The sequence below is a fragment of the Elephas maximus genome, chromosome 1 (genome assembly GCF_024166365.1).
Source record: "Elephas maximus indicus isolate mEleMax1 chromosome 1, mEleMax1 primary haplotype, whole genome shotgun sequence".
Taxonomy (NCBI): domain Eukaryota; kingdom Metazoa; phylum Chordata; class Mammalia; order Proboscidea; family Elephantidae; genus Elephas; species Elephas maximus.
In genome coordinates this window covers 110,632,083-110,659,889 of record NC_064819.1, presented here as the reverse complement: position 1 = coordinate 110,659,889, position 27,807 = coordinate 110,632,083, and the positions used below count along the sequence as shown (strand labels likewise).

Here is a 27,807-nt window from a genome sequence, read left to right as displayed (position 1 = left end):
GGATTTTAGTGAAACAGGAAAAAATCATTTCTTTCTGTTATGTTTTCAAATTCCACATATCAACCAACCTTTAAGAACTACCACTTGTTGAGTTTAAGTGTACACATTGAAGAAGAATAGGCTGTAAAAAGGCTGTTAAAAAACTCCTTCCTTTTCCAACTACATATTTGTATTATGCCAGATTTTCTTTATGTACTTCAGCCGAATAGCAGCAGATCAAATGCAGGTGCAGTTGAGAGCCGGCTGACTTCTATTAAGACAGATATTAAAGATTTTGCAAAAACATAAAACTATCCCACTCTTCTCACTAAATTTCTTTTGTTTTCAAAAATATAATTCTTTTATATTAAAATGCTATGTTAACATGTAATGGGTTTATTATTGTTGTATTTAAATCAATACTTAAAGCATTTTTCAGTTTTAATTTATAATCTAGTAAATAGTGATAGCTACAACCCACATTTAAAAAAAAGCTCTTTGAGATCCTCAATAACATTTAAAGGCATAAAAGGGTTCTGAGATGAAAATATTTTAGAACCAGTGTCTTAAATAAATCTCCATTAGCCACTTGAATTCACAAAATTTCAGGAAGTTATGGAGACAATGGATCTCAGAGAAGGAAATCTACTTCCTCCTTTTGCCTCTGAGGAAATGAGGCCAAGAAAGGGGAGGTGACTTATTTGCCCAAGGTCACATGGCAAGTTAGAGGCAGAGAGGGGACTAGAACCACTATCTCCTGCTATAGTGCCCTACACAACACAAGTTTTTTTGTACAGGATCCTCTTCAGAATGACAGCATCAGAATTTCAAGATACTCTTAGGCATAAAAAGGGCACAATATCACCCTCACCTCAGCATGCGTCCATTTATACAGGCACTGAGTAGCCACAAGTCAGGCACCTGTGCTCCTTACTGCTGAAGGCAAAATAAACAAAACATGGGCCATCTTTTGGGGGGAGCCAAGTTCTGCAGATATAGAGAGAGACTTCATGAAAGGCAATACCTCATAGTATACAATATGAATTGTACAGCTGCAGTGCTGTTACTAACTGCACTACTAAAAGGCAAGGTGGGCAAACCCCACCTCTATCGATAATTACATGGCAAGGATCGGCCTAAATCCAATTCCCACCTGAAAGTGGACCTAAGCTTCACCTTCCCATATCTCCATTCCTCTTTGCCAGCTGCTTCTTCTGTGGCACTTCCTCTTTCACCCTAACCACCCAGTGCCCCAGCCACCCGGAGCCAGGTCATCAATTATCAGCCATAGGCTGAGGAGTCTGCATGACTCCCAGCACTTCAGACCAGCCGTCTCCCCCACTATGGTCCCCAGGGATAGGTCACAAGCTAGAAGAACTCTATCCTTTGGTGACTGCTTGTGCAGCCTTACTCTGTCACTCAGCCACCTAGAGCTGGGTATTCACAAATCAACTGTCTTAGCAGCCTTTCTCTGAATCAGCCATCTACCCTGAGCTAAGTTACAGTTCCACTGCCCCTTGTTAGTTCATTAATTCTGTACGATGGCTCACCAAAATTCATGGGGACTATTACCGATACTTGAGACCTGGTGGTGCTGTAATTAAAGTGCTTGGCTGCTAACTAAAAGGTTGGTGGTTCAAACCCACCAGCCACTCTGTGGGAGAAAGATGTGGCCATCAGCTTCTGTAAAGATTACAGCTTTGAAAACCCTATGGCACAATTCTATCCTGTCCTATAGGGTTGCTATGAGTTGGAATCAACTTGATGGCAATGGGTTATTTTCAGAAAACCAGAGAGAAAATGCCAGATCAAGTTCTTTGTCCCACACAACAGCATGTAACATAATGTGTAATTATACAACCTATATAATTACATTTTGCTATTATTGACCTTGTCATATGTAATGTTATAAACTGCATAATATTTTATATTAAATTTATGTACTATATGTAGGGAACAGGAAGTACTTTGGGGTCGTAGTGGGCAGTTGTGCACATGTACACTAGGCTCATGGCAAAGCAGAATGGTGAACTTGGAAAGTTTGCCATTATCTGTACTCTGTTCTCCTTTTGTCACTTCTCCATGTATATTAGTCTCCTAGGGCTGCTGTATCATATTACCACAAACTGTGAGGCTTATAACAACAGAAATTTATTGTCTCATAGTTCTGAAGAGGAGAAGTCTGGAATACAGGTGTTGGCAGGGCCATACTCTATGAAGACTCTAGGGGAGGATCCTTTCTTGTCTCCTCTAGCTTTTGGTGGTTTGCCAGCAATCCTTGGCATTCCTTGGCTGGTAGATGCATCACCCCCGTCAGCGTGTCTGTCTTCACATGGCCTTTTCTCTACTGTGTCTGTGTCTCTGTGTCCAAATTTCCCTCTTCGTTGAAGGACACCAGTCATATTGGATTTAAGGCCCACCCTAATTCAGTATGATCTCATCTTAACTTGATTACATCTACAAAGACTCTATTTCCAAATAAATTCACATTCACAGGTTCTGGGTGGATGTGAATTTGGGGGGGGAGGTACTAGTCAACCCAGTACACCACTTTTAGCCTGTCCGCAGCCTCTTCGGACCAAAGTCCATCTGGATTTTCTGTCACAGTTTTCAGGGCATAGGGTCCCTCTGAGCCCCACTTAGTTCTTTTCCATTAATATTTCAAATGGCTGCCACAGCTTCAGCTCATTTAATTCATAAGTTTAACAAACGGTTTATCAGGGCTAGTAAGTTTGAATGCATTGCATTGGGCAAATCTGCTGCAAAGGACCTCTTCAAAGTGTTGAAGAGCAAAGATGTCACCCTGAAGACTGAGGTGCGCCTTACCCAAGCCACGGTATTTTCAATCGCATCATTTGCATGTGAAAGCTGGACAATGAATAAGGAAGACGGAAGAAGAGTTGACGCCTTTGAATTGTGGTGTCGACGAAGAATTTTGAATACGCCATGGACCGCCAAAAGAACGAACAAATCTGTCTTGGAAGAAGTACAGACAGAATGCTCCTTAGAAGCAAGGATGGCGAGTCTTACATACTTTGGACATGTTGTCAGGAGGGATCAGTCCCTGGAGAAGCACATTATGCTTGGCAGAGCACAGGGTCAGCGGAAAAGAGGAGGACCCTCAACAAGGTGGATTGACACAGTAGCTGCAACAATGAGCTCAAGCATAACAACGATTGTAAGGATGGCGCAGGACGGGGCAGTGTTTCATTCTGTTGTGCATGGGGTCGCTATGAGTCGGAACTGACTCGACGGCACCTAACAACAACAACAACAGTAAGTTTGAGGAAGCTGAAAGAGGAATACAAGGATAGTGAAGGCAAGTTACCAAATCTTCACATATTTGCTTCTACTGGCCCTTTGGATATTTTTGTTTACTAGGTCTAGAATCATGATTTCAGGCTATATCAATAAAACATAACGAACTTGTTGGGGGCTATGAAAGCTGGCCTCACCCCTATACCTCTGGCATAGTTGAATGCACATGGAGGGTATGGAATGTGTGTGTAACTCTAGCACCATCACCTCCCAGCTTTGTGACCTTGGGAAAATGCTACCCATCTGGGTCCTCAGGTGGAATTTAGGGTGCAGTAGTTAAGAGCCTTGAATCTGGAGCAAAATCACCTGGGTTCAATCCTGGCGTCACCATCATGGAGCCCTTAGGCCAAGTACCTCACCTTTCTGAGCCTCAGTTTCCTCACCTGTGAAAGGGGGATAAGATCACACTTCACAGGATTATCATAAAGAATAAATGTGTTAATAATATATGTAAAGCACTTAGAATAATGCCTGGCAATATAGACATTGTTGTTGTTGGTTGCCACAGAGTCGATTTCAATGCACAGTGATCCCATGTGTGCAGAGCAGAATTACTCCTTAGGGTTTTCAAGGCTGTGACCTTTTGGAAGCAGATCACCAGGCCTTTCTTCCAAGGTGCCTCTGGGTGGGTTTGAACAACCTTCAGCTAGCCTTTCAGATGCTGGTCAAGGGAATTATACTATAGACATTAGTTGTTGTTATTCTGTATAACTCTCCCTATAAAAATTTATTATATTATTATAAAATTTGTATTAAAATACATGTTTTTTTGTTGTTGTTCAGCTAATGGGAATTCCAATATTTTACTGGTTCCTCCTTTAATTCTCTTATTCTCACTGCCCCCTGATGCTCCCTCCCGCCCCGAGAAAAATAGCTGACAATACATGGATGTGGCTTTTGTTTTTGTACACTTATGTTTTAACTAACCCTGGGAAGGAAGATTTAAAGGACCAAGAACCAGGTATCTGTCAAGTGCTTCTTGGGAAAGTTTTAGGAAACTGACACCAGAAACTAAAGTTAGCACCAAGCTGTTATTAAATTAATAGTTATCTGTTTGGAGTGTGGCCTGCAGGCTAAGGCACTGTCAGTAACTTTAGCTCTGTGAGCAGGTGTTGCACACACAATGGTGCCTCCCACCTTTCAGATTGTATGTAACAGAGCCCACGCTGTCTCAGCTACTTAGAGTGGGTCTATTTCTAGCACTAAGGGAAAGTGAGAACTGAATAGAGAGTGGGGCTTTTGGGGTTGCTAGGGGAAGGCAAAATAACTGTAATTTCATAGCAATTACCTACAACCAACGCTGTAAAAAGCTCCAGCTTTCCATTATAAGCTTGAGCCTCCACTGGGTGTGATTTGCAAGGCAGAAATAAGCCCACAATTAGGCTCTAATGTATGAAAGATTCAGCACTATTCCCTGTCTAAATCTTTCTGAATGCATTTTTTTTCCTCCCTTGCTTTCAAGAAGGAAACCCTGGTGGTGTAGTGGTTAAGTGCTATGGCTGCTAACCAAAAGTCGGCAGTTCTAATCCACCAGGCGCTCCTCGGAAACTCTATGGGGAAGTTCTACTTGCTATGAGTCGGAATCAACTCGACGGCAGTGCGTTTGGTTTTTGGTTTTGGTCTTTCGAGAAAAAAACTCTTAGGAAGCTCCTGTTCCAGGATGTTGGTTCATTTTGAGTTTCAATAAATTGAAATTTGGAGCTTTGCAAGTATAGCTAGGAGCCGTCCACTGCCTATGTCCTCCCTATGAGCCAGGCTCAGTGCTGTGGCCTCCAGATGAGGCCGTGGTTGCCAGTGGAGCCAACACTCTGGACAAGAGTGAGGGGGTTATTTCTCTCTCTAAATACCATGTTGGGAGCCAATAAACCACCCAATAGAAACAAATTATACAGAGGCTTGCTCCCCATTATTTTTTTTGTTTGTTTGTTCATGTGTTTGCTTGAAATAAATCCTTTATAAAATTCAAGGTTTTGCAGCCCACTCAGAAGTGCAGTAGAGACAGACGTATCTTTCGAACATGTGAAACAACACCAACAAAAACAAAATCCCAACAAAACCCTATTTTGAGGAGGATAGCAGAAAGGGGGAATTTAATGAGCAGAAACATGTAAGCAGTCAATAATGATATCTGTTATTGTTATATGTGTCCCTGTCTTATCCCTCTGTCCATTCCACATAAGGCCATAAACTCCTTGAGGGAATACATTTTTTTTAATAGCATTTTTTTATTTTAATTTTCGTGAAGATTTTAAAAATCTTTTATTTTTTTTATTGTGCTTTAAATGAAAGTTTATAATTCAAGTCAATTTATCGTACATTGTTATGTGACCCTAGTTGATCTCCCTACAATGTGACAGCATGCTCCTTCTCTCCACCCTGTATCTCCTGTGTCCGTTCAACCCAGCTCCTGTCCCCCTCTGCCTTCTCATTTTGCCTCCAATCAGGAGCTGGCCACCTAGTCTCATGAGTCTACTTGAGCTAAGAAGCACACTCCTCACCAGTATCATTTTATGTCTTATAGTACAGTCTAATATTTGTCTGAAGAGTTGCCTTCAGGAATGGTTTTAGCTCTAGGCTAACAGAGAGTCCTGGAGCCATGCCCTCTGGGTCCCTCCAGTCTCAGTTAGACCTTTAAGTTTGGTCTTTTTACTAGTATTGAAATACTGCATCCCACTTTTTTCCTGCTCTATCAGGGATTCTCTGTTGTGTTCCCTGTCAGGGTAGTCATTGTGGTAGCTGGGCACCATCCAGTTCTTCTGGTCTCAGACTTATGGAGTCCCTGGTTTCTGTGGCCCTTTCTGTCTCTTGGGCTCATATTTTCATTGTGTCTTTGGTGTTATTCATTCTCCTTTACCCCAGGTGGGTTGAGACCAATTAATGCATCTTAGATGGCTGTGTTAAAGACCCCAGAAGCCACTCACCAAAGTGGGATGCAGAAAGTTTTCTTAATACACTTTGTTATGCCAGTTGACCTAGATGTCTCCTGAAACCATGGTCCCCAGACCCCTGCCCCTGCTACTCTGTCCCTCGAAGTGTTTGGCTATATTCAGGAAACTTCTTAGCTTGTGGTTTAGTCCAGTTGTGCTGACTTCCCCTGTATTGTGTGTTGTCCTTCAACTTGAGGGAATACATTTTGAATCCTCCATGCAATTTTCTCCAGTGCTCTGCATATAACTGTTAGGCAATATGTCTTTGTTTAGTAAAAGAATAATTTAACCAATGAATGGTATATTGACTTTGAAATCAAGTACTAGTCAGAACTACTAAGTAGAGTATTGATTAAAGCCTTGAGCTCTCTAACTTTTAAATACGCTAGGAGAGGGGGATCAAAATTTGAGGCATTTGTACTCATAAAATCCTCATGGAGCAAGGACCCAAGGGTGTTAGAGGGTAAGCTACAGAGGAATTTGTTTTGGCTAGGTATAGCCAAAGAAATGCATTTCTACTTGTTAGACTTGCCCTCAGATAGAATGGACTGCTTTGACAAATATAAAATGCTGGTCAGTGAAGATATTCAGATGACTACTTGGAGTTATAGAAGTTGGTACTCCACCATCATTTTTGTTAGACTATGTGATGTTGAAGGTCTCCTTTTACCCTGAGATGCTAGAGTTCTATAGTTTCGGAAAGTTATGATTCAACATAATCGTGATAATGGAAACTCAAGTTCAGTTCAGCAAATATTTATTGAGCTCTCATATTGTGCCAGGCATTGTCTTAGATAGACATTAGAGGGGCAAAAATGAATAAGGTATAGTATGAGATATAAAATACAACGCTGCCCTTTGAGGTTAGGCGTGGACCTGCATGATTTTTGTAGTTCTCAGATTACGGTTTTGGTGTTATATATAACCCTATGTCCCTTCTTGGTAATATGTATGTGCCAACTCAGGACTCTGGTTTTCTTCCTTCTAGGCTGGAATTGATGGAGAGAGCATCGGCAACTGTCCTTTCTCTCAGCGTCTCTTTATGATCCTCTGGCTGAAAGGAGTTGTGTTCAATGTCACCACTGTGGATCTGAAAAGGTAAAGGACACTGCATTAATGGAGAATGCAAGGAACAGAGAACCTTCCATGAGGGAGGGCAAAAGCATTCCCATGGCTCCCACTAGCTTTCTGCTTGTAACTATTGGCCAGAAATGTGTAACAGGACACACCCCTAGTTACAAGCAAGACTGCAAAACTGAGTATCTCACTTGGGGTTGAGCACTTCTTTGCCCTGATTATCAAGGTTTGTTTAGCACAGAAGGGAGGAATGGATATTGGCTATGCAGCTAAGAGCGTTTGATGCAGATCAGCTAAAGATATAGGTGTTAGCCTTTTCAGCAGTACTAGTGCCCACATCCTGGGGGATCCTACCAACTCTCCAGGTGTGAAAGTCTGAGGCCTCAGAGATTTGAGATCCAGACCATGTCCCATATTCCCAACAGTGTCATATTACAGGTATAGTTAGGTCTTCAACATAACTTTTAGGGGTACACAGTTCAATAACACTTTGCTCTTCCGTTTTCTAGACTCCAAAACTTGGGAGTTGTTTCCATCTCTTTTCTCTCATTACCCCTGTGGTCGATTAGTTGCCAAGTCCAAGACAGTCTCCCATTGTACTGTCTCCTACCTCCAAGCTCTCTTGTCCATTCTCAGGTCCCACCACTGCTAGCCTGACAATTTCCTGTTCAAACTGGTCTTCTTTCCAGGTACTCTCTCTTTCTCTCTAATCTATCCTTTATGTTATCATAAGGTTATCCTATGTCTTATGTCCCCATCTTTAGAATTCCTTAGTGTAAGAATTCTGGATTATAGGGTGGAGAATTACTGATATTCCATTTTTAATAAAACAAACAAAGTAAATAAAACAGGCAGCATTCAACATCAGAAGCCACACGCTTCATTCTTACATAACATATTCTGTTTTTGTCCTATTTGTTAGCCTCTCTCTTGTTCTTTAAATGTGGAATAGCTCAAGGCTCACTCCTTGAGTCTCCAGGGAGCATAGCATGTTCTCCCTTTCTCCTTTATGTGATTTTTTTCAGATCCAGAGCTCTGGGCATTGTCTAGATAGCTCTACTTGGATTTTTTTTTTTTGAAACCGTCTTAAACTCTATATGTCTAAAATTGTATTCATCACTTTTCCTTCAAGATGGGCTCCCCTCCTGAATTCCTTTGCCTCTTAGTTTACTAGCGCTGCCATAACAAAGCATCATAAAGTAGAGCTTTAAAGAACAGAACTTTATTTTCTCATAGTTCTGGAGGCTAGAAGTCCAAATTCAGGGAGTTGACTCTAGGGGAAAGTCCTTCTTTGTTCCTTTCAGCTTCTAGTAGGCTCTGGCAATTCTTGGTGTTCCTGGACTTGTAGAGTCATCTGCCTCCATCTTCACATGGCATCTGCCCCTTGCATGACTCTGTGTCTATTCTGTTCTTCTTATGACACCACTCAGAAGGGATTAAGTATAGGACCAAGCCTGTTCCCATAAGACCTCATTAACATAAGAAAAGAAAACCTTATTTCCAGAGTCATATTTACAGGTACAGAGGTTAAAACCAAAAAAAAAAAAAAAAAAAAACCCGAAACTCACTGTTGTTGAGTCGATTCTGACTCATAACGACCTTATAGGACAGACTAGAACTGCCCCATAGAGTTTCCAAGGAGTGCATGGCGGATTTGAACTCTCAACCTTTGGGTTAGCAGCAGTAGCTCTTAACTGCCACACCACCAGGGTTTCCTCAGGGGTTAGGAGTTCAACATAACTTTTGGGAGACACAATTCAATCCATATAATGCTTTGCTCTTCTGTTTCTTAAGCTCTGAAACTTTAGAGTTGTTTCCAGCTCCTTTCTCTTGTCATCCCTGTGGTCAATTAATTAGTTGCCAAGTCAGGGACATTGTCCCATTGTAATGTCTCTTACCTCCAAGCTCTCTTGTCCATTCTCAGAGCCTACAGCTCAGTTCAGGTCCCACCACTGCTGGCCTGACAGTTTCCTGTTCTTCAAACTAGCCTTCTTCTTTCCAGGTACTCTCTTTCTCTAATCCATCCTTTATATTATCATAAGGTTGTTCTTCCAAAAATAGTCCTCTAATCATGTTGCTCCTGAGGCTTGGAAAATCTTCTGATGCTTCCCATTGCCCGCAGAATAATGCATTCCCATCCCTCCTTTGTCTTTTCTCAGCTTCTTCCCAGCATTATCTCCCAATACTTCTCTCCATGAACTGTCTACATTTGTCACACTGGCCTTCTTCTGCTGCTTTTGTTCCTTCCACCCTCTAGCACTTGGCTAGGGTGCTTCCTCTTTCTAAGACAGGCTCTCTCCTCCTTTCTGTCTCTAGAGATTGTGCCCAGCCCGCAGGCCCAGCTTCTGTCCCTTCTCCTCTGAGGAGCCTGCCCCCCCCATCTCCAGTCTCTAGTGCATTGTATCAATCCAACCTGCCTCCAAACTCACTTAGCCCCTGTCGTCTATGTTGTCTTGCACCATCATTTAGCATTTCACCTGGTTATGAGATCTACAGTCCTAATACTTTAAAACTGGCGATGCTTTCCCATAAATAATCACCTAATGCATAACCCGATGAAGGAGGTCTTGTTTCCCCATTTTGTGTAAGGAAACTGAGGTGGATGCATTTAAGTGATTTGCCCAAGGTGCCCAGCTAGAATAGCAGGTGCCGCTACTGAAAACCCAGTCTTCTTGGTTCATATCCCATGTGCTTCACAACACACCAGATTGCCTTCTGAAGTGTTTTATTTTTCAAATGAGACCCTAAGTCCTCAAGGACAGGCAGGGATCCTGTTTTAAGTTTCTTTGTATTCTCCATAGCAACTAACAGGCCTCAATTAACGTCAAGTGATAACAGACATAATCGATGATAACTAAAGAGAGCAGGAAGCTTTCACCTAGTTTGGAAGTACAGCTTTCTTCAATGGGATATTGGAGGTCTTTGGATTATCATCTGTAAGAGTGAACTTGTATGTTTGGCTGGAGATCAAAATGGGAGAGGGAACAACCCCAGCATTCTTCAAATGCTTATGCTACACCTTCCTGTCTGTTATCACGTATTTTCCTGCCAACACAAATCTTTCCTGCCAACACCCCTTTGAGGCAGGCAGGCAAGTATCATACCTCCAGTTCTATAGGTAAGGAAACCTTCTTACTACCATATATATATGTATGAAACCAAACTTGTTGCTGTCAAGTCAATTGCGACTCATAGTGACCCTAAAGGACAGAGTAGAACTTCCCCATGGGGTTTCCAAGGAGTGGCTGGTGGATTTGAACTGCTGACATTTCAGTTAGCAGCCATAGCTCTTAACCACTGCACCATCAGGGCTCCGTATACACACACACAAATATATATATATCACACACACATATCTATATTCAAAACAAACATATATACACACATATATGTATATATGGGGAGTCCCTGGTGGATGCAAATGGTTAAGCATTTGGCCCCTAATTGAAAGTTTGAGGTTCAAGTTTACCCAGAGGCACCTCAGAAGAAAGGCCTGGCAATCTACTTCTGAAAAATCAGCCATTGAAAACTCTATGGAGCCCAGTTCTACTCTGACACACGTGGAGCGACTATGAGTTCGAATTGCCCCAACAGCGACTGGTTTGGTTTTTATATATATATTTGTATGTGTGTATTTGTATATACATGAAAGGTGGTAGATATTTTTAAATGTAAGATACAATGAAGTTAAACGATTTCTAAGAAAACTGGATTCTTATCCTGGCACCACCATTTATTGCCTGAGTGACCTTGAGTAAGTTATTTCACTTTTCTGAGCCTCAGTTTCCTCACTGGTAAATGGAGATAAAAACAGTGCTTTCTTTATAGTTTGTTGTGAGCACTTAGTGAGCAGACCGTGTAAAACATTTTTGTTTAGTTTATGCCTGGCTCATAGGAGGAACTGACTACATACTGGCTACTAATTGCACTATCCCTGTCCTCATGAAACTTGTGATCAGTCAGGGAAAGATGATTGATGCACATTGAATAATTCATAAATTAGACCTGATAGTATGTAGTTAAATGCTAATGGTATCATTTCAGCTATAAATGCTGAAGAAGTCACCAAAGAGCCAGCATCCCATTGGCAAGGCCCAGTTGAGTGTTGGGAGCCTTAGGCATTACTTACCAGGTTGTCAGGCTCCAGAGACCATTGTCTCTAGAGTCAGGGGTGCGGGCGTGGCGGGGGGGCACAGGGATATAATCGCTGAAAAACAAAATCGACATAGATTTCCCCTTCCAGCTGAGAACCCGAGCGCTGCTGTCTTATATCAGCTCTAAAAATCAGGAGAAACTAAAGAATGTCATTTGATTGTCTGAAATGAGGGACACACACAAAGTAAACAAAGGGACAAAATGAAGTAGATTTTTAAAATTCTTTCCATCTCAGTTGTCTGAGGAGTTCCAAGTGCCACAGAAGTACGTGTGGAGAGTATGTGTGTGTGGGGAACGACATGGGAGTAGCACCGTAATTGAAATTCTTCTCTTCCCCTCCCAAACTGATTACACCAGGAATTTATTTCATTACAGACTCCCCACCCCCCCCCCACTACTTATTTATTTATTTTTGGTTCCCGCATGCAAGTTTTCCACTCTCAGCTCCCACAGAAATGTTGCATTCTTGGAGAGAAAGCATTTGAGGTGAATCTGATGTCCCAGCCCTGCCCATGGAATTCTCCAACATCATTCCCTCTTTCTCACTCTTTTCTTAATTCAACCCTCTCCCTCTGCACTGTCCCCATTTCACCAGCCCTTCTTCCCCTCATTTTCCTTCATCCTTGCTCTTGCCTGCAGACCAGCTGGCAGAAACAAGAAGGCAGTCTTTGGGCGTAACTGTTGTTGCTAGTTGCCATCAAGTCAACTTTCACCTCATTGCAAGCCCATGTGACAGAGTAGAACTGCCCCATAGGGTTTCCTAGGCTGTAATCTTTGAGGAATCAGATTGCCAGGTCTTTCTCCTGAGGGGCCACTAAATGGGCTCAAACTGCCAACCTTTTGATTAGCCGTAGAGCACTTAAGCGCTTAACCATTGAGCCACCAAGTCTCCTTTGGCATTAACAGGCCCCATAAAAACACAAGGTCTCTTTCTTTCCTGTTATACATACTATGGAGCCCTGGTGGCACAGTGGTTAAGCGTTTGGCTGCCAACCGGAAGGTTAGTGTTTCGAACCCACCAGCCACTCTTCAAGAGAAAGATGTGGCAGTCAGCTTCCGTAAAGATTCATGGCCTTGGAAACCCTATGGGGCAGCTCTACTCTGCCCTGTAAGGTCAATATGAGTTGGAATAAACTCAATGGCAATGGGTTATATGTGCCCTTAATAATGCAGTCCTTTTACGCAGGCAGTTAGCACACTCCCCAGCTCAAACCAACAATGTCCCTTAGCACTGCTATGGGCTGAGTATATACAATTTAATCAATTATTTGTTTGTTCATTCAATTAAACGTGGGTTTCAGGATTTCACCACCTCCTCCATCATCTGAGCTTTTCTCTCTGGATAATTTAGGACTGTTGTGTTTTTTTTTTTTTTTTTGCTTTGGTTATCTTAGATTTCCTTCAGTACCTGACCCAGAATCCAACAGGTACCCTAAGAGACTCTGTTCTCAGGGAATGAATTTGCTGCATATTATAAACATGCTTCACCTACAAAATCATATTGGTCCCAGCAAAGCTTGCTAGAAAAAGAAATAACTTCCTTAATGAGTCCCATTAGAAAATAGAAGATATATTTACTTGGAAAATAAATTGTTTATAACTTAAGATAACACTTAAGAACCCAGATAATTTTTTAAACATAAGCACAATTTCTGATTCAATATCAATAGGATATTTTATATATATATGTATATATATACCTGTATAGAACAGAGTTAAAATCATATTTCAAGAAAAATAATAACCTTCTAGGAAAGCTTGAACCAGAATACTTGAAATTTAAGAATAATAGCATGAGCTTGAACTAAGTTACAAAGTAGAAATACTGCAAAAGTAAGAATATAATGGTGTACCAATACTCTAGCAGTATATTTGTTGACTGGTTTTCCCCATATTTAATTGTAATCCCAAAAGGTTTCATAGTTGGACTAAGGTTTTTACCAACTTTGGAATAATCTACAGTTTCTAATTTTGCAGTTAAAAATCATTCCTTTTTTTAAAAATTAAAAATGGGGAATGCAAATATACAACATATCTTTTTACACTCTTTTCTAAATTATTTTCTAAAGTTGTGCTAATTTTTTGGTTGTGAAAAGTTAAATTTTTCTGTTGCTTTCATTTTTATCTAGTAGTTTTTCTATTTTTTAAAAAACAAAATTATATTTCAACCTTAAAGAAACATATGTCACCAATTTAGAAATTGTTGTCTTTTTTGTTATTAAACTCTGATAAAAATTGGCATAACATATAAAGACCTATGGAACTAGAACTGTTATTAGAGAAATTTAGGGAATCATAGTTTCCTACGAGGGCAATTGTTGTTATCTGTACTTTCCTTTAAGGAGCCCTAGTGGCACAAAGTTTAAATTGATCAACTGCTAACTGAAAGGTTGGCAGTTTGAAACCACCAGTGGCTCCGAGGGAGAAAGATGTGGCAGTCTGCTTCCATAGAGGTGTACAGCCTTGGAAACCTTATGAGGTCACTATAAGTTGGGATCAACTTGATGGCAGTGGGTTTGGGGTTATATTTTCGTTTGGTAAAATGTTTTAACTGTGATTTTTTAGCTTAGTAAACATTCTGTTGGGTAAAACTTGATCATAAACTAATTTTCATAAATTAATTGAATTATCTTGCAACATTAAAGTTTATATAAAGTTTTGAGTTGCTTTGGATTAAAAGAAAGCATTGTTTCAAAAAAATTAAAAATGGATGCTTTATTCATGTATTCCTTAAGAATATGTATCTATTGAGGACCTTCTATATGAGAGGCACAGTTCTAGGTCTTTGCCCTTATGGATCTAGAGGTGCCAGACTTTATCTCAGATAGCTTCTCACCCAGTAATAGTAGGTTCTTGATGCAGAATCCTTGGTGAGGAGAAGGCCAAAGCCCCTCAGGTGTTTGTTGAGCAATAATGTTGAACTTGGGTCTGTAGGACATAAATCCATGAGTTTTCATAAAGTCCTGTAGCTTGTCCATGTTGGAAACTTAGCAATGAAAATACTTTTGAAAGCATCATCTCCATTTAATAAGTGAGATTTAAAACTAATAATTTGCCTTTTTTTTCAGGATACCCAAAGGCTGTATTAGGGGCTATAACGATATATTAAAAAAGTGTTCTGTTGAGCCTGACAAAAGTCTGACTAATGTTAGACATTGGTTATGAGATATTAGAATTTAAGTTACACAGAATAGAGGTAGTCCAACATGGGCAAATAGCTCAAGCCCCCAACTTCCTTGTGTTTAAGAAGTTTATCTCTGCCCTCTTGGGGTAATTGTATCATTACAATGACATTATCTCAAGGTAACGTTACGATAGCCTCCTCTTGGGAGAATCTTTTGGGATGAAAGTGTGATTTAATGCATTAATTTTTGAGGGTTGCAATTCCATATACTGAATTTTTGTTAAAATAATTGGTGAAGGAACTTTTGAAAGCAAAGCCTAGCCTCTCCCCGGGTCATTAAAGCTTGACACAAATTTTGATGGTCATCTGTGATCAGTCTCCATTTTTTCAGTAGTACTCAAATCCTTCATCTTGACTTGCTCCTCTCTCACTGACTTGAACCCGATAGATTTCCTGGGTCATACCAGGTCTTCAGAACTTTCCCCCACACACCCCACACTCAGGGGTGGATTAACCAATAGGCAATGTAAGCATGGTGCTCACCTTGCTTACCAGATCATTTGTAGTGAACGATTTCACGTTTTTTCACCACATCAAAGATTCTGCTTCTACGTATAGCTGGCATCTCTCTCTCTCCCAACCCCACAACACCTGCCTACAGAATCAAAGCCTCTTTTCAAATTTACAGTTCCCGACAGGAACAGATGACTCAGTAAGCATGGTAAGCACGGGCTCACTTACTAATCTGCACTGAACAGTTTCACATGTTTTTCAGCACATCTTTAATACTGTTCACTATTAGCAAGTAAGCACAAGTAAGCCTGTGCTTACCTTGCTTATTGGGTAATCCATCCCTGCTCACACTATAAATCCGTCTTGCTGGCAAGCATGTTGGACAGCACAAAGAGTCTAATTTCTGGCTTGAAGTCCTAGGTTTCCTGAACGTGAAGAAACCTGGTGTAAGCCAACACCTGAATCTTGCTCTCTCTACAGGAAGCCAGCCGACCTGCACAACCTAGCCCCTGGGACCCATCCACCTTTCCTGACCTTCAACGGCGACGTGAAGACAGACGTCAATAAGATCGAGGAGTTCTTGGAGGAGACCTTGGCCCCTGAAAAGTAATGAGCTATTTTTTTCTGGAGCTAATGAAAGGAAAGGGTCCACACTGGAATCAGAAAATCACAGTGTAAACTTTCAGAAGGCAGATTTCCAAAGGAACTTCATCAATCCAGCACATAAGATCCTCTTTTCCAAGAGAGGGTGTGGGACACCCCTCCTCATCCCCAAAGGGCTGCCAATCTCAAAATTGCTTCACAAGTCCACTCTGACAGTAAATATCACCTATGAAGGGAAGCAGATTACTCGCCCCTAAACAGGGCGATTTTTAGGAGCACGGGGAAGATTATCACTCCTTCCTTCCCCCGAATAAGCCCTCTACCCCTTTTGCTTTGCCTAACAGAAATCTAAGTGAGGACAGAGGCCTCCTCTTTCCTGAACAAGAACTGAAAAGCTGATGAAATGAAAATAAGCCAGGAGAGAGGTAACTCAGTGACTTAAAACCACAGCAAGATATAAATAAGAGTTATAAATCTGACCAAGTCTAGTCTGACCCTGTAATTCAACAGATGAAAAAACTGATTGATAGCAGTTCCTTCTCTGAAAAGGGCACAGGGAAGAGAGAGACCACAGGGGCTATAAGTTGTTATGGATAGATAAGCCGTTACTGACTGAAAATAGGAGTGCCAAGAAGAGGGATGAATTCTAAAATTTACCAGAGCTGGAAATGTCTGTTATAGTATGTCATACCCAGAGATTAAAGCAATCACAACAATTAAAAAAAAAAAAAAAAGAAAGAATATATATAGAATATATAGAGAGTATTATATATACCTGGGTTGGTTATTATATATACCCGGTAGGATAGCCACTGAAAGGTTTTAAGCCAAAGATTTAGAGAGTCAGTTTTATAACTTACTTTGTGGGGCAGGTGGGGCAGAAGATGGCAAAGCTGTAAGTAGAGAAATCATTGAGGAGGAGCCAATGGGTGGCCATCCAGGTGAGACATAATGGAGTGCTGAGTTAAGACAGTGGCAGTAAAATGGGAGGAGAGGGGTAGAATGGATTCAGGAAATACTTAGAAATTAAAATAAGCAGAATTTGACAACTGAAACTCACCATCTTGCGTTTAAAAGCCCATTGGCGCAGCCACTGTGTCAACCCAACTCCTTGAGGGTCTTCCTCTTTTTCGCTGACCCTCTGCTTTACCAGGCATGATGTCCTTCTCCAGGGATTGATCATCCTGATAACGTGTCCAAAGTATGTGAGACAGAGCTTCGCCGTCCTTGCTTCTAAGGAGCACTCTGGCTGTATTTCTTCCAAGACAGACTTGTTTGTTCTTCTGGCAGTCCATTCGATATTCTTTGCCAACACCATAAGTCAATTTTTCTTCAGTTTTCATTATTCATTGTCTAGCTTTTCCATGCATATAAGGCGCTTGAAAACACCATGGCTTGGGTCAGGAAGATCTTAGCCCTCAAGGTGACATCTTTGCTTTTTAACACTTTAAAGAGGCCTTTTGCAGCAGATTTGCCCAATGCAAGGTGTCATTTGATTGCTTGACTACTGCTTTTATGGGTGTGGATTGTGGATCCATGTAAAATGAAATCCTTGACAGCTTCAGTCTTTTGTCTGTTTATCATGATGTTGCCTATTGGTCCAGTCATGAGAGTTTTTGTTTTCTTTATGTTGAGGTGTAAACCATACTAAAGGCTATAGTCTTTGACCTTCATCAGTAAATGCTTCAAGTCCTCTTTACTTTCAGCAAGCAAGGTTGTGTCATCTGCATATCATAGGTTGTTGATGAGACTTCCTTCAATCCTGATGCCCTGTTCTTCATACAGTCCAGCTTCTCGGATTATTTGCTCAGCATACAGATTGAATAAGTATGGTGAAAGGATACAACCCTGATGCACACCTTTCCTGACTTTAAACCATGCAGTATCCCCTTGTTCCGTTAGGATGACTGCCTCTTGGTCTACATACAGGTTCTTCATGAGAACAATTAAGAGTTCTAGAATTCCCATTCTTCGCAAAGTTATCCAGAATTTGTTATGATCCACACAGTCAAATGCCTTTGAATAGTCAATAAAACACAAGAAACATCTTTCTGGTATTCTCTGCTTTCAGCCGTGATCCATCTGACATCAGCAATGATATCCCTTATTCCACATCCTCTTCTCAATCTGGCTTGAGTTTTTGGCAGTTCCCTGTTAATGTACTGCTGCAACTGCTTTTGAATGATCGTTAGCAAAATTTTACTTGTGCGTGATATTAATGATATTGTTCGATAATTTCCACATTCGGTTCCATCACCTTTCTTTGGAATAGGCATAAATATGGATCTCTTTCAGTCAGTTGGCCAGGTAGCTGTCTTCCAAGTTTCTTGGCATAGACGAGTGAGCACTTCAGCACTGCATCCGCTTGTTGAAACATCTCAACTGGTATTCTGTCAATTCCTGGAGCCTTGTTTTTCACCAGTGTCTTCAGTGCAACTTGGACTTCTTCCTTCAGTACCATGGATTCTTGATCATATGCTACCTCCTGAAATGTCTGAATGTCAACCAATTCTTTTTGGTACAGTGACTCTGTGTATTCCTTCCATCTTCTTTTGATGCTTCCTGCATCATTCAGTATTTTGTCCATAGAATCAATAAACTTTATGAAAACTGAAATTTGAATTTCCTATTTTTAAACATCACAGAATAGTATCCTTCTTTTGATATTTTTTCAACCATTTGAAAATTTAAAAACAATTCTTAGCTCCTGGGTCAGACAAAAAGAGATGATAGACTGGAATTGGCCCATAAGCTGTAGTTTGCTGACTCCTGAATTAGAGAAATTCACTATCTCTTTGATTCTCATCAGGTCATATCATAATTTTATTTCAAAGATGTTTGTGTGAATGAAAACACTATTTGCTTGCCTTTTAGAGAAACAGAATATACTCTGTTCAAAAACCAAAACCAGGCCAGTTGCCAGCTAGTTGACTTTGACTTATGGCGACCCCATGTGTGTTAGAGTAGAACTGTGCTCCACAGGGTTTTCAGTGGCTGAGTTTTTGAAAGTAGATCATCAGGCCTTTCTTCTGAGATGCTTCTGGGTGGACTTGAACCTCCAACCTTTCAGGTAGCAGCTGAGTATGTTAACTGTTTGTACAGAAACTCCATGTTCTCTGTAGCCTATTATATTTGCATATTTAAAATATGGTGTAAATATGTAGCTAAAATAAATGCACTTAATATCCTGTATAGTAGCCTCCCCAAAACTTACTGAAATACCTGAGATTAACATCTTGGAGACACATTTCCCACAAAGTGAAATTCAAATGGGACATTATGTATTCATGAATCATAGTACTTAAAATGCAGGGTGACACTACCAAGGTCCTTCTGAATACACGGCTGAATTTGGTATCATTCATTCCTGTTTGGCCCACACTAATTGTGGAGAAATTGTCAGATTACTGACTAAATAATGGTATACACCAAAACAAATCCAAACAAATTATCCACTAAAAACACATTTTCTGGACCCTTTTCTCTTTACATTGTTAAGCAGAAACAAAGAGTGCTCAGTATTTATTGATAATAATTTAAGGCTATCAATTCTAAGAGCATGCCAGATTCTATGTGAATAGGCCAAAATAGGAAAATCTCCATGCCCTGACAGATTATATAGCATCTTGCAGGAAACTTTGCTTCATACACCTGGTCACAGCAGATGAATTAGATAACTCAGCATACCCAGAAAGACCTGTGTGTGCAGAACCTGTGGTGAGCACCTCCTTCCTTACTTATGGAGAGATCTTGTCCATGTGGTCTGCCAAGCTTCAAGGGTTTTGGGGCTTTGAAGGTGTTATGGGTTGAATTGTGTCTCCCCAAAATATGTGTTAAAACCCTAACCTCTGTACCTATAAATATTACCCTGTTTAGAAATAAGAGTTTTCTTTTGTTATGTTAATGAAGTCATGCCACAGTCGGGTGGGTCCTAAACCTAATCACTCTGAGTTATAAAAGGAGCAGAATACACCTAGAGACATACACAGGGGGAAGATGTCAGGTGAACACAGACACACATAGCAGATCTAGCTACAAGCCCAGGAACCCCAAGGATTGCTGATTACTAGAAGTTAAAACAGACAAGAAAGGACCTCCCCCTAGAGCCATGCCCTGAATTCAGACTTCTAGCCTTCTGAACTGTGAGAAAATAAATGTCTGTTCTTTGGTATTTTTGTTATGGTAAAAAAAAAAAAAAAAAAAAAAAACACCACTAGCTAAATAAGGCAAAGGGTAAACAGCAGAGTCCCTGAGAAGCCAGAGAACACAGAACTTAAGAGCTGGGCTTCCGAAGTGAAACTGTCTGGGTTGGCTCTGCCAACTTTTCCAAGGAACGCCTGGCTAGCCATGTGATAAATTTCTTAACCTCTCTGACCTCAGCATCCTCATCAAGGAAGTGAGGCTATTAATATTACCAATAGGATTGTCATGAGGAGTAAATGCCTAGTACATGTGAAAGGGTTAGTAGAGTGCTGGCCCATGGTAGGCATTCAATACAAGTTAGTTTTTATTGTTACCAGAGAAGTGGTGGGATAGAGGGAAAAGACCACAGGTACAGGGGCTGGGAAACCAGGTTCTAGTTTTCCCTCCACTGTCTATTGACCATGAACTCTCATAATGGTGTTTTTACCTCTCTGGTCTCCAATTGCCTTTTCTGTCAAATGAAGACAGCAATGCCTTTCTCACCTGCTAAAGGCAGAGAGATGAACCGAAAGACTTTCTGAAGGTCATTTCCATGGCCACATCTGAAATTAAACAGTCCCCTACTGTGACCCTAACAGTGGACAGTGGCAGCTAACAGACTAGATGAAGAACAACAACAACAAAAAAAAGAGATGACACAGTGGTTGCAACAATGGGCTCAAGCATAACAACGACTGTGAGGATGGTGCAGGACCAAGCAGTGTTTCATTCTGTTGTACATAGGGTTGCTATGAGTCGGAACTGACTTCTTGGCACCTAACAACAACAAATTATAGGAAGGGCTTTTTTGGTTTCAAATTATTTAAGACATTGAATCAAACAAAAAATGTATTTTGGCTTTTAAATATTATGCAACCAAACAGCTCACGGTAGACAACTATTCCCCCATGATCATAAAGGTCCACATTAATAATAATGATAATAAGGCAATTATCCCCTAACTCCTGTGACCCCTGCCTGGCCATACACATGAAATGTTTGTGAAATAATTTTTTTTTCATTAGAATTTCTCAGTTTGATAGTGCTAGGGGGGTCAAAGCTATGGACTCCCACACAAGCAAGTTGATCTTGTTCAGTTTCAAGGTCCCAGACAGCAGTCCTCACCTCAGTCTGCCTCTGGTGTTCTTCTGGCTTCAAAATGAAAGACTGTGCATGGGAGAGGGGCTAGATCATTGCAAATCTATACAATTCATAGCAACCCTACAGGACAGAACAGAACTGCCCCATAGGGTTCCCAACGAGTGCCTGGTGGACTCAAACTGCCAACCTTTTGGTTAGCAGCCTTAGCTCTTAACCACTATGCCACCAAGGGTTCCAATCTATCCCCACACCTGGAAATAAAAGAACTGCAAACACACACTCTGCTGATGAAGGCTAGTAGTTTTCTCATGTTTTTGCTGCACATAAATAAGAAGTGTATGAAATATATTTCAGAAGAAATCTGTGGTTTGGAGGCCTCAGGGCCAAGGTGCCTGGCATCTCTTTGCTCCTAGAGTTAGCTCTGTGCAGCTAGGATTATAATCACAGACCTGGAAGTGGATAGCTGTTCTTCTAATGTGGGCTGGGGAAATGTCAATGACCCTCCCTGATATAGAGGCAAACCCCTTCAGAATTTTGATCAGAGCCTTTTCTTCAGTACACCATTGTTAGTTGTCCCAGGAAGAAGACATAACCTGGGCCCTCTGAATGGTGTTCTGGTTCCTTGCCTGATAGACTGTCAACAGATCTCTTTGCCTCACTGGTCTCTGCTTTCTTCTATATGTGAACTGGGGCTAAGAGCACCCACCCTTCCATAGAATGGGGGTAAGAACCCAAAGAGATTTGTAGATCCAACTAAATATTGGAATGGCGCTCATCATGATGGGAGCAGACTGTCCCTTAAAAGAGCTCCAAGTTCTCACTGATTCTAGAACCGTACGTCTTCCATTCCAGGTACCCCAGACTGGCTGCGAAACATCGGGAGTCTAACACAGCAGGCATCGACATCTTCTCCAAGTTCTCTGCCTACATCAAAAACACAAAGCAGCAGAACAATGCCGGTGAGTGACTCCCTTCCTCTGTGCCCTGCCCTTGGCCCGTGAGCATTTCAGATACTCAGGTCAGAGAACCATCTGGAACTAATGCTACTTGACTCTTTGCCCATGCCCCTTTCCCCTTGACACTGGAAGGAGTTTGTAGATCCTGTCCTGCCTGCTACCTCGCTAGTGCTGGAGGAAAGGCCAAATCAAAAAAACCAAACCCACTGCCATCGAGTCGAGTCCGACTCATAGTGACCCTATAGGACAGAGTAGAACTGCCCAATAGAGTTTCCAAGCAGCGCCTGGCGGATTCGAACTGCCAACCTCTTGGTTAGCAGCCATAGCACTTAACCACTACACCACCAGGGTTTCCGAGGAAAGGCCACTTGGGCCTTATTGCTGAACTGGAGGTAGAGATACAGTGTGGATTCTGAGTGTTCCTTGTTGCACAGCATAATACACTGCAGGGAACAGTCCTGCCTCAGCCTTACTACAGTCCATTTGTCCCAGATTCACCATGCTGCCTGTGTTTACGCGAAGTCCGATTGGAACAACACATTTCAGTTTCCTCCCAGTACCTGGAATGGGGTTGACCAGAGGCCATGAGAAGGGCAGCACAGCCACCACAGTGGAGAATGCTGGAGGCAGCTGCCTGGCTCCCTGCTTTCCCCTCTACTGCAAATATAGAGGGTGCTAGAGAAGGCCCTTCTCAAAGCAAGGCTTCAACCTCCATCTGGCACTTGATTTCTGGCATTGGCTACAGAGCTCAGGACTTGATTCTCTTTTAGAGTTTAAGAGCTTTGTTGTAGTTGGCAGCACATTTATTCCCTCATTTGGCATTGTTCTTTAAGAATCAACTAAGGCAGTTTGAATAAAACCATCAAATTGAATATGTGTAATCTTTGAAGAGCTGTGCTAGGCCCTGTGAGGAGAAGGAAGAAAGGTGAGAGAGTTTCCTTGCCCTCAGAATGGGAGAATGTGGCACTCTTACAAGCTGGGATCCCTAGAACCTAGCACAATGCCATGCAGAGTGAGTGCTTCGTGAATATTTGTAAATGAATGAATGAACAGTGGACCTCAACAAGGTGGTATAGTCTAGATGCTCCAAGAGCTCAGAGGAGAAGGGCATCTCTTTGGACCAAGGTGACCAGGACAGGCAGCCATGTTTGTGGTGAGAGGGAAGAGATGTTGGCAGGAACAGAGTTGGCACAGTGGGCAGTAAATAATTTATGAAGAGTTACTGATGTTTGGGATTGTGGCAAGTGCTGAGTTAGAATTGGGGGTTCAAAGACATTTTCCCAGTCTTCAGGGCCTCAGTGGTTCAGAAGGAATGGCTTAAATTCACAAAAGGCTAATAACAAGACAAGAGATAAATGATGGCTTAATAGGAAAAAAAAAAAAAAACTTGCCAGCAAGTCAATTTTGACTCATGGTGACCCCATGTGTGTCAGAAGGGAACTGTGCTCCACAGGGTTTTCAATCACTGATTTTTCAGAAGTAGATCACCAGGTCTTTCTTCCAAGGCATCTCTGGGTGAACTCCAACCTTCAGCCTTTTGGTTAGTAGCTGAGTGTATTAACTCTTTGCACCACCCAGGGGCTCTGGCTTAATAGAAGGGAGTTCGAATTGTTTATTAACTGCCAAGTGAAAGTTAGAATGATTTCTGTCAAAGAATTTACCTTAGGGTCCTTTGAGAAAGCTTCTTGAAGGGCTTTTGACTGGGTCATAAAAAACAAGGGGGAATTAGTTGGCTGAGGTCAGGGGAAGACATGGAGAAGGTGAAGCAAATGCCAGGGACAGAGATCCATAAAAGCAGCCGGGGCCTGCAGTACCAGCCCAAGACACTTGGATTTTATCCTGTGGGCAACAGACATCAGAGGTGCGCAAGCAGGTACTACAACATGAGTGGCCTTTTACGAACAGCAGCTAGAAGAAATGCGTGGAAGAAATTTTAGATACATGCCATGCTCTCGCTTCATTGTTGTTTGGACCCTGGTATAGGGTGAATAGGCCCCAACATTCATGTCCACCTGGAACCTGCAAATGCAAGCTTACTTGGAAACAGAGTCTTTGCAGATGTAATTAATTAAGGATCTTAAGATGAAATCATCCTGGATTTAGCATGGGCCCTAAATCCAATGACTGCTATCCTTATAAGAAAAGGAGAGGACACCCAGAGACATAGGGAGAAGATGGCCATGTGAAGACAGGGCAGAGACTGGAGTGAGGCTGTCACAAGCCAAGGAATCCCTGGGGCCACCAGGGGCTGGAAGAGGCAAGGAAGGGAATCCCTAGAGCCTACTGAGAGAGCATGACCCTGCTGATACCTTGATTTTTTACTTCTGGCCTCCAGGACTATGAGAGAATAAATTTTCTGTTCTTTCAAGCCACTGAATATGTGGTCATTTGTTATGGCAGCCTTAGGAAACTAATAGAGACCCTCAGAGCCACCTGTGGGAATGGCCAGTTATCACCGCCTTCCTGGCGGAGGACGCTGAGGCACCTGAGAGGATTGGTGGCTTGTCCCAGTCCCAAGTGGCAGAGCTGGTACTTGAACCCAGGTTTTCTGACTCCACACCCAGTGTCCTTTTCTTGGCCACAAATATATTCCTTCATACTAGTCAAAGTGTCCTTCCAGAGATTATCTCATTAGAACCTTTCAGATTTTTTAAATTATAAATGGTATTTACATATTATCCATATTTACAGTTCTCCTATCCCCAAAGCCAGAGCAACAGTTTCTACCAGACACTACATATCAGTTTCTTATAAACTCAAGGCTCTCCAATTTTCATTGTTTTCCCTTCTTTTGTTTTACCCTGCCCCACCCCCTATGGATTTTGCCCTCCTGACTCTACCTTCCCCTAACTTATTTGCACATTTCAAAGCTCTTGCATTCCTTCCTGCTTCCCCAGATGACCCAGATCTCTCAGAACTCAACCCTTTTCATGTCTCCTTCCTTTTAACAAGACACCATGTTTCTTCACTGTCACTGTAACTTGACCACTCTTCTCCTTTCCCCTTTACTCCTCATCGCCAACCCACAATCCCATACATTCCAATCATGATTAATTGCATCTAAAATTCTTAGGCTTAGCAAGCCAGAGGCCAAGACTCATTGGGACCAGTCCTGCCCACCCTCCTGCAGAGAACAAAGGCCCTCCTGGGCTGGGTCCCAGAGCCACACTATGGCCCCACCCCACACAGCAGCTTGCCCTGTGAGCCAGTTCACACCTGCTCTCTGCTTGGCCAGGCTCTATCGCAGTAGCCTGTTAGAGATCTCTGCAAGGGTATCAACATTAGACTCCAAGCTTCCTTGGCTTCATACACTACTTCCCCATTTTTTTCTGTGTTTGTCAGCTCTGCATCTATGTCTTAAACATCCTTTCTGCAGATTGCTCCTTTTGTATTTTCAATTTTTTCCTCTGTTCCCATCATCTTACCACCTAGGGTCCCTCACCTCTCATATACGTACTGGTCGTGGTCCTTTCCTGCCTCCTCAGCATCAAAGCATGAAAAAAACTCAACACCGTACAATGATTCTGTGTGGCAGATCATCTCTCTACTCCCGTGGTGAATACAGAAACTACCATCCAAAATTCCCCATTGTTTCATGTAGCCTCAAACATCTCCAGCTCCTCCATGAACAACTGCCTCCTTTGCCATGAGACCAGAAGAACTGGATGATGCCTGGCTACCATTACTGAACATTTTGATAAAAGATTCTGTAGAAGGATCCTGATCAAAAGGGGGGAAAAAAAGAACAGAATTTCAAAGCCTCATAGATTCTAGACTTTCTGGAGCCATGGAGGGTGGATGAACCCCTGAAAGTACTGCCCGTAGATAATCTTTAAACCTTAAACCAAAAATATTCCCTGAAGCCATCTTACCAACCAAAACAACCCGTTACCATCGAGTCAATTTTGACTCATAGCAACCCTATAGGACTGAGTAAAACTGCCCCATAGGATTTCCAAGGAAGGCTGGTGGATTCGTACTGCTGACATTTTGGTTAGCAGCTGTAGCTCTTAACCACTGCACCACCAGGGCTCTGAAATCAACTTAATACCAAACAATAGTGCGGCTTAACTAGTAAAAAAGGTCAGCCTTGAGCATTATACCCTTTTGAGAACTATCTATATGGAATCACATTGACAACAGCACCTCAAAAGATTTGATAGGAACTTTAGGGAGCAGTGAATTTACGTTAATGAAGTAGGAACAACTCAGAAAAGAAGGGTGAGAATGGTTACACAACTCAAAGAATGTAATCAATGTCACTAAATTGTATATGCAGAAACTGTTGAATTGACATTCAACAGTATTTTGAATATGTTTTGCTCTGTATATTCTCAACAACAACAAAATGAATAAAATTTAGGGGAAAAAAAAAAGTTCCCAGCTACCAGAACCCACACCCCGGGGGGGTGGGAGACATCCATAGCTATTATACAAGAGATTTGTCAATTAGTTTGTTTATTCAGTCACTTGTTCATTCAACAAACATGAATTGCTTGGAGTGGGTACAAATCCAGCCTCATGTTTATAGAGGATTTATTGTGTGCCAGGCGCTGTGCCAGGTTCTGAGGTTGCCAAGAAGAAAAATACAAAGTCATTGCCCCTGATGAAGTAAGTCTATTGGGGGCTGTAAAACATAAACATGGAACTACAGACCTGAGTTTGAATCTGAGCTCTGCCATTCCTTGCTATGCAACTTTGTCCTGGACACTTACTCTAACTCAGCCTCTGTTTCCACATCTGTGAAATGGACTGAAAAATACCTTCAATTTCATCCTCTCTCATATAAGACAATTAATAGTATATCCAAGGTTCATAATGTAGCTTCATTTATTTCATAAGTTAGTGCACATAAATCCTTTGGGACAATGCTTAGCACATAGTAAATGCTCATTAATGTTAGCTTTGATTATTGTATTGTCTCTAAAATGGGGCAAACATGAATACTGGCATCTGAAACTGCTGTTTCAGCCATTCTCCCCCCTGCCATCAGCATGTTCAAATTCCCCACTCATAGTCTACCAGTTTTTCAACTTCTTCAGCTTTGTTTCCTACTTTCTTAGTGCATTTCCTCCTCTCCAAAGTTTATGTTAAAGACTGTCTCCTATCTGGTCCTCACCGTTACACCTCCAACGTCATTGCATTTCTGTGTCTCCCGAGGTGATAGTTTTGCCGTCTATCACTCCACTGTCTCCTCCTTCTGTAATTGCCAGACCCAGGTTTCCTTTGTCTGCCATGACTAGATTCAGCCTACATGACCCTCCCCTCAAGTTTTCAAACTTACTCTTCCCTTAAATGTAGCATGGGTTTCTCAAGACAGGATCTCTGCTGTTGCTATGTGCTGTCGAGGCAATTCCGACTCATAGCAACCCCACGTGACAGAGAAGAACTGCCCCATAGAGCCTGTAATTTTACGGAAGCATATCACTAGGTCTTTACTCCTGTAGAGCTGCTGGTGGGTTCAAACCACTGACCTTTCTTTTGGCAGCCAAGTGCTTAACCATTGTAGCATCAGGGCTACCTTATGGGCTCTCTAGGCTCCCCATTTAATAAGGTGCTACAGGGCAGGCTTGCTCCATTTTCTCATCACTTAAGATTCCCTGTCTTGGTTATCTTCCTGTTGCTGTGAAGTCACTTCTGACACATAGTGACCCTATAGAACAGAGTAGAACTGCCCCACAGAGTTTCCAAGGAGCGACTGGTGGATTCAAACTGCTGACTTTTTCGTTAGCAGGTGAGCGTTTAACCGCTGCACCACCAGGGATCCATCTTAGTTATCTAGTGCTGCTATAACAGAAATATCACAAGTGGATGTCTTTAACAAAGAGAAGTTTATTCTCTCACAGTCTAGAGGATAGAAGTCCGAATTCAG

General features: G+C 41.8%; 1 protein-coding gene across 3 annotated transcripts in view; it reads left to right on the top strand.

The window, feature by feature from the left end:
- CLIC5 (chloride intracellular channel 5) overlaps positions 1–27,807 on the top strand; it is a 128,967-nt gene that overhangs the window by 61,440 nt on the left and 39,720 nt on the right. For all 3 annotated transcript variants that reach the window (XM_049893536.1, XM_049893539.1, XM_049893543.1), the window contains 3 exons: positions 7,213–7,322; positions 15,574–15,699; positions 21,832–21,938. In XM_049893536.1, the coding sequence (XP_049749493.1) occupies positions 7,213–7,322; positions 15,574–15,699; positions 21,832–21,938 (343 nt within the window). The remainder of the gene's footprint in view (positions 1–7,212; positions 7,323–15,573; positions 15,700–21,831; positions 21,939–27,807) is intronic.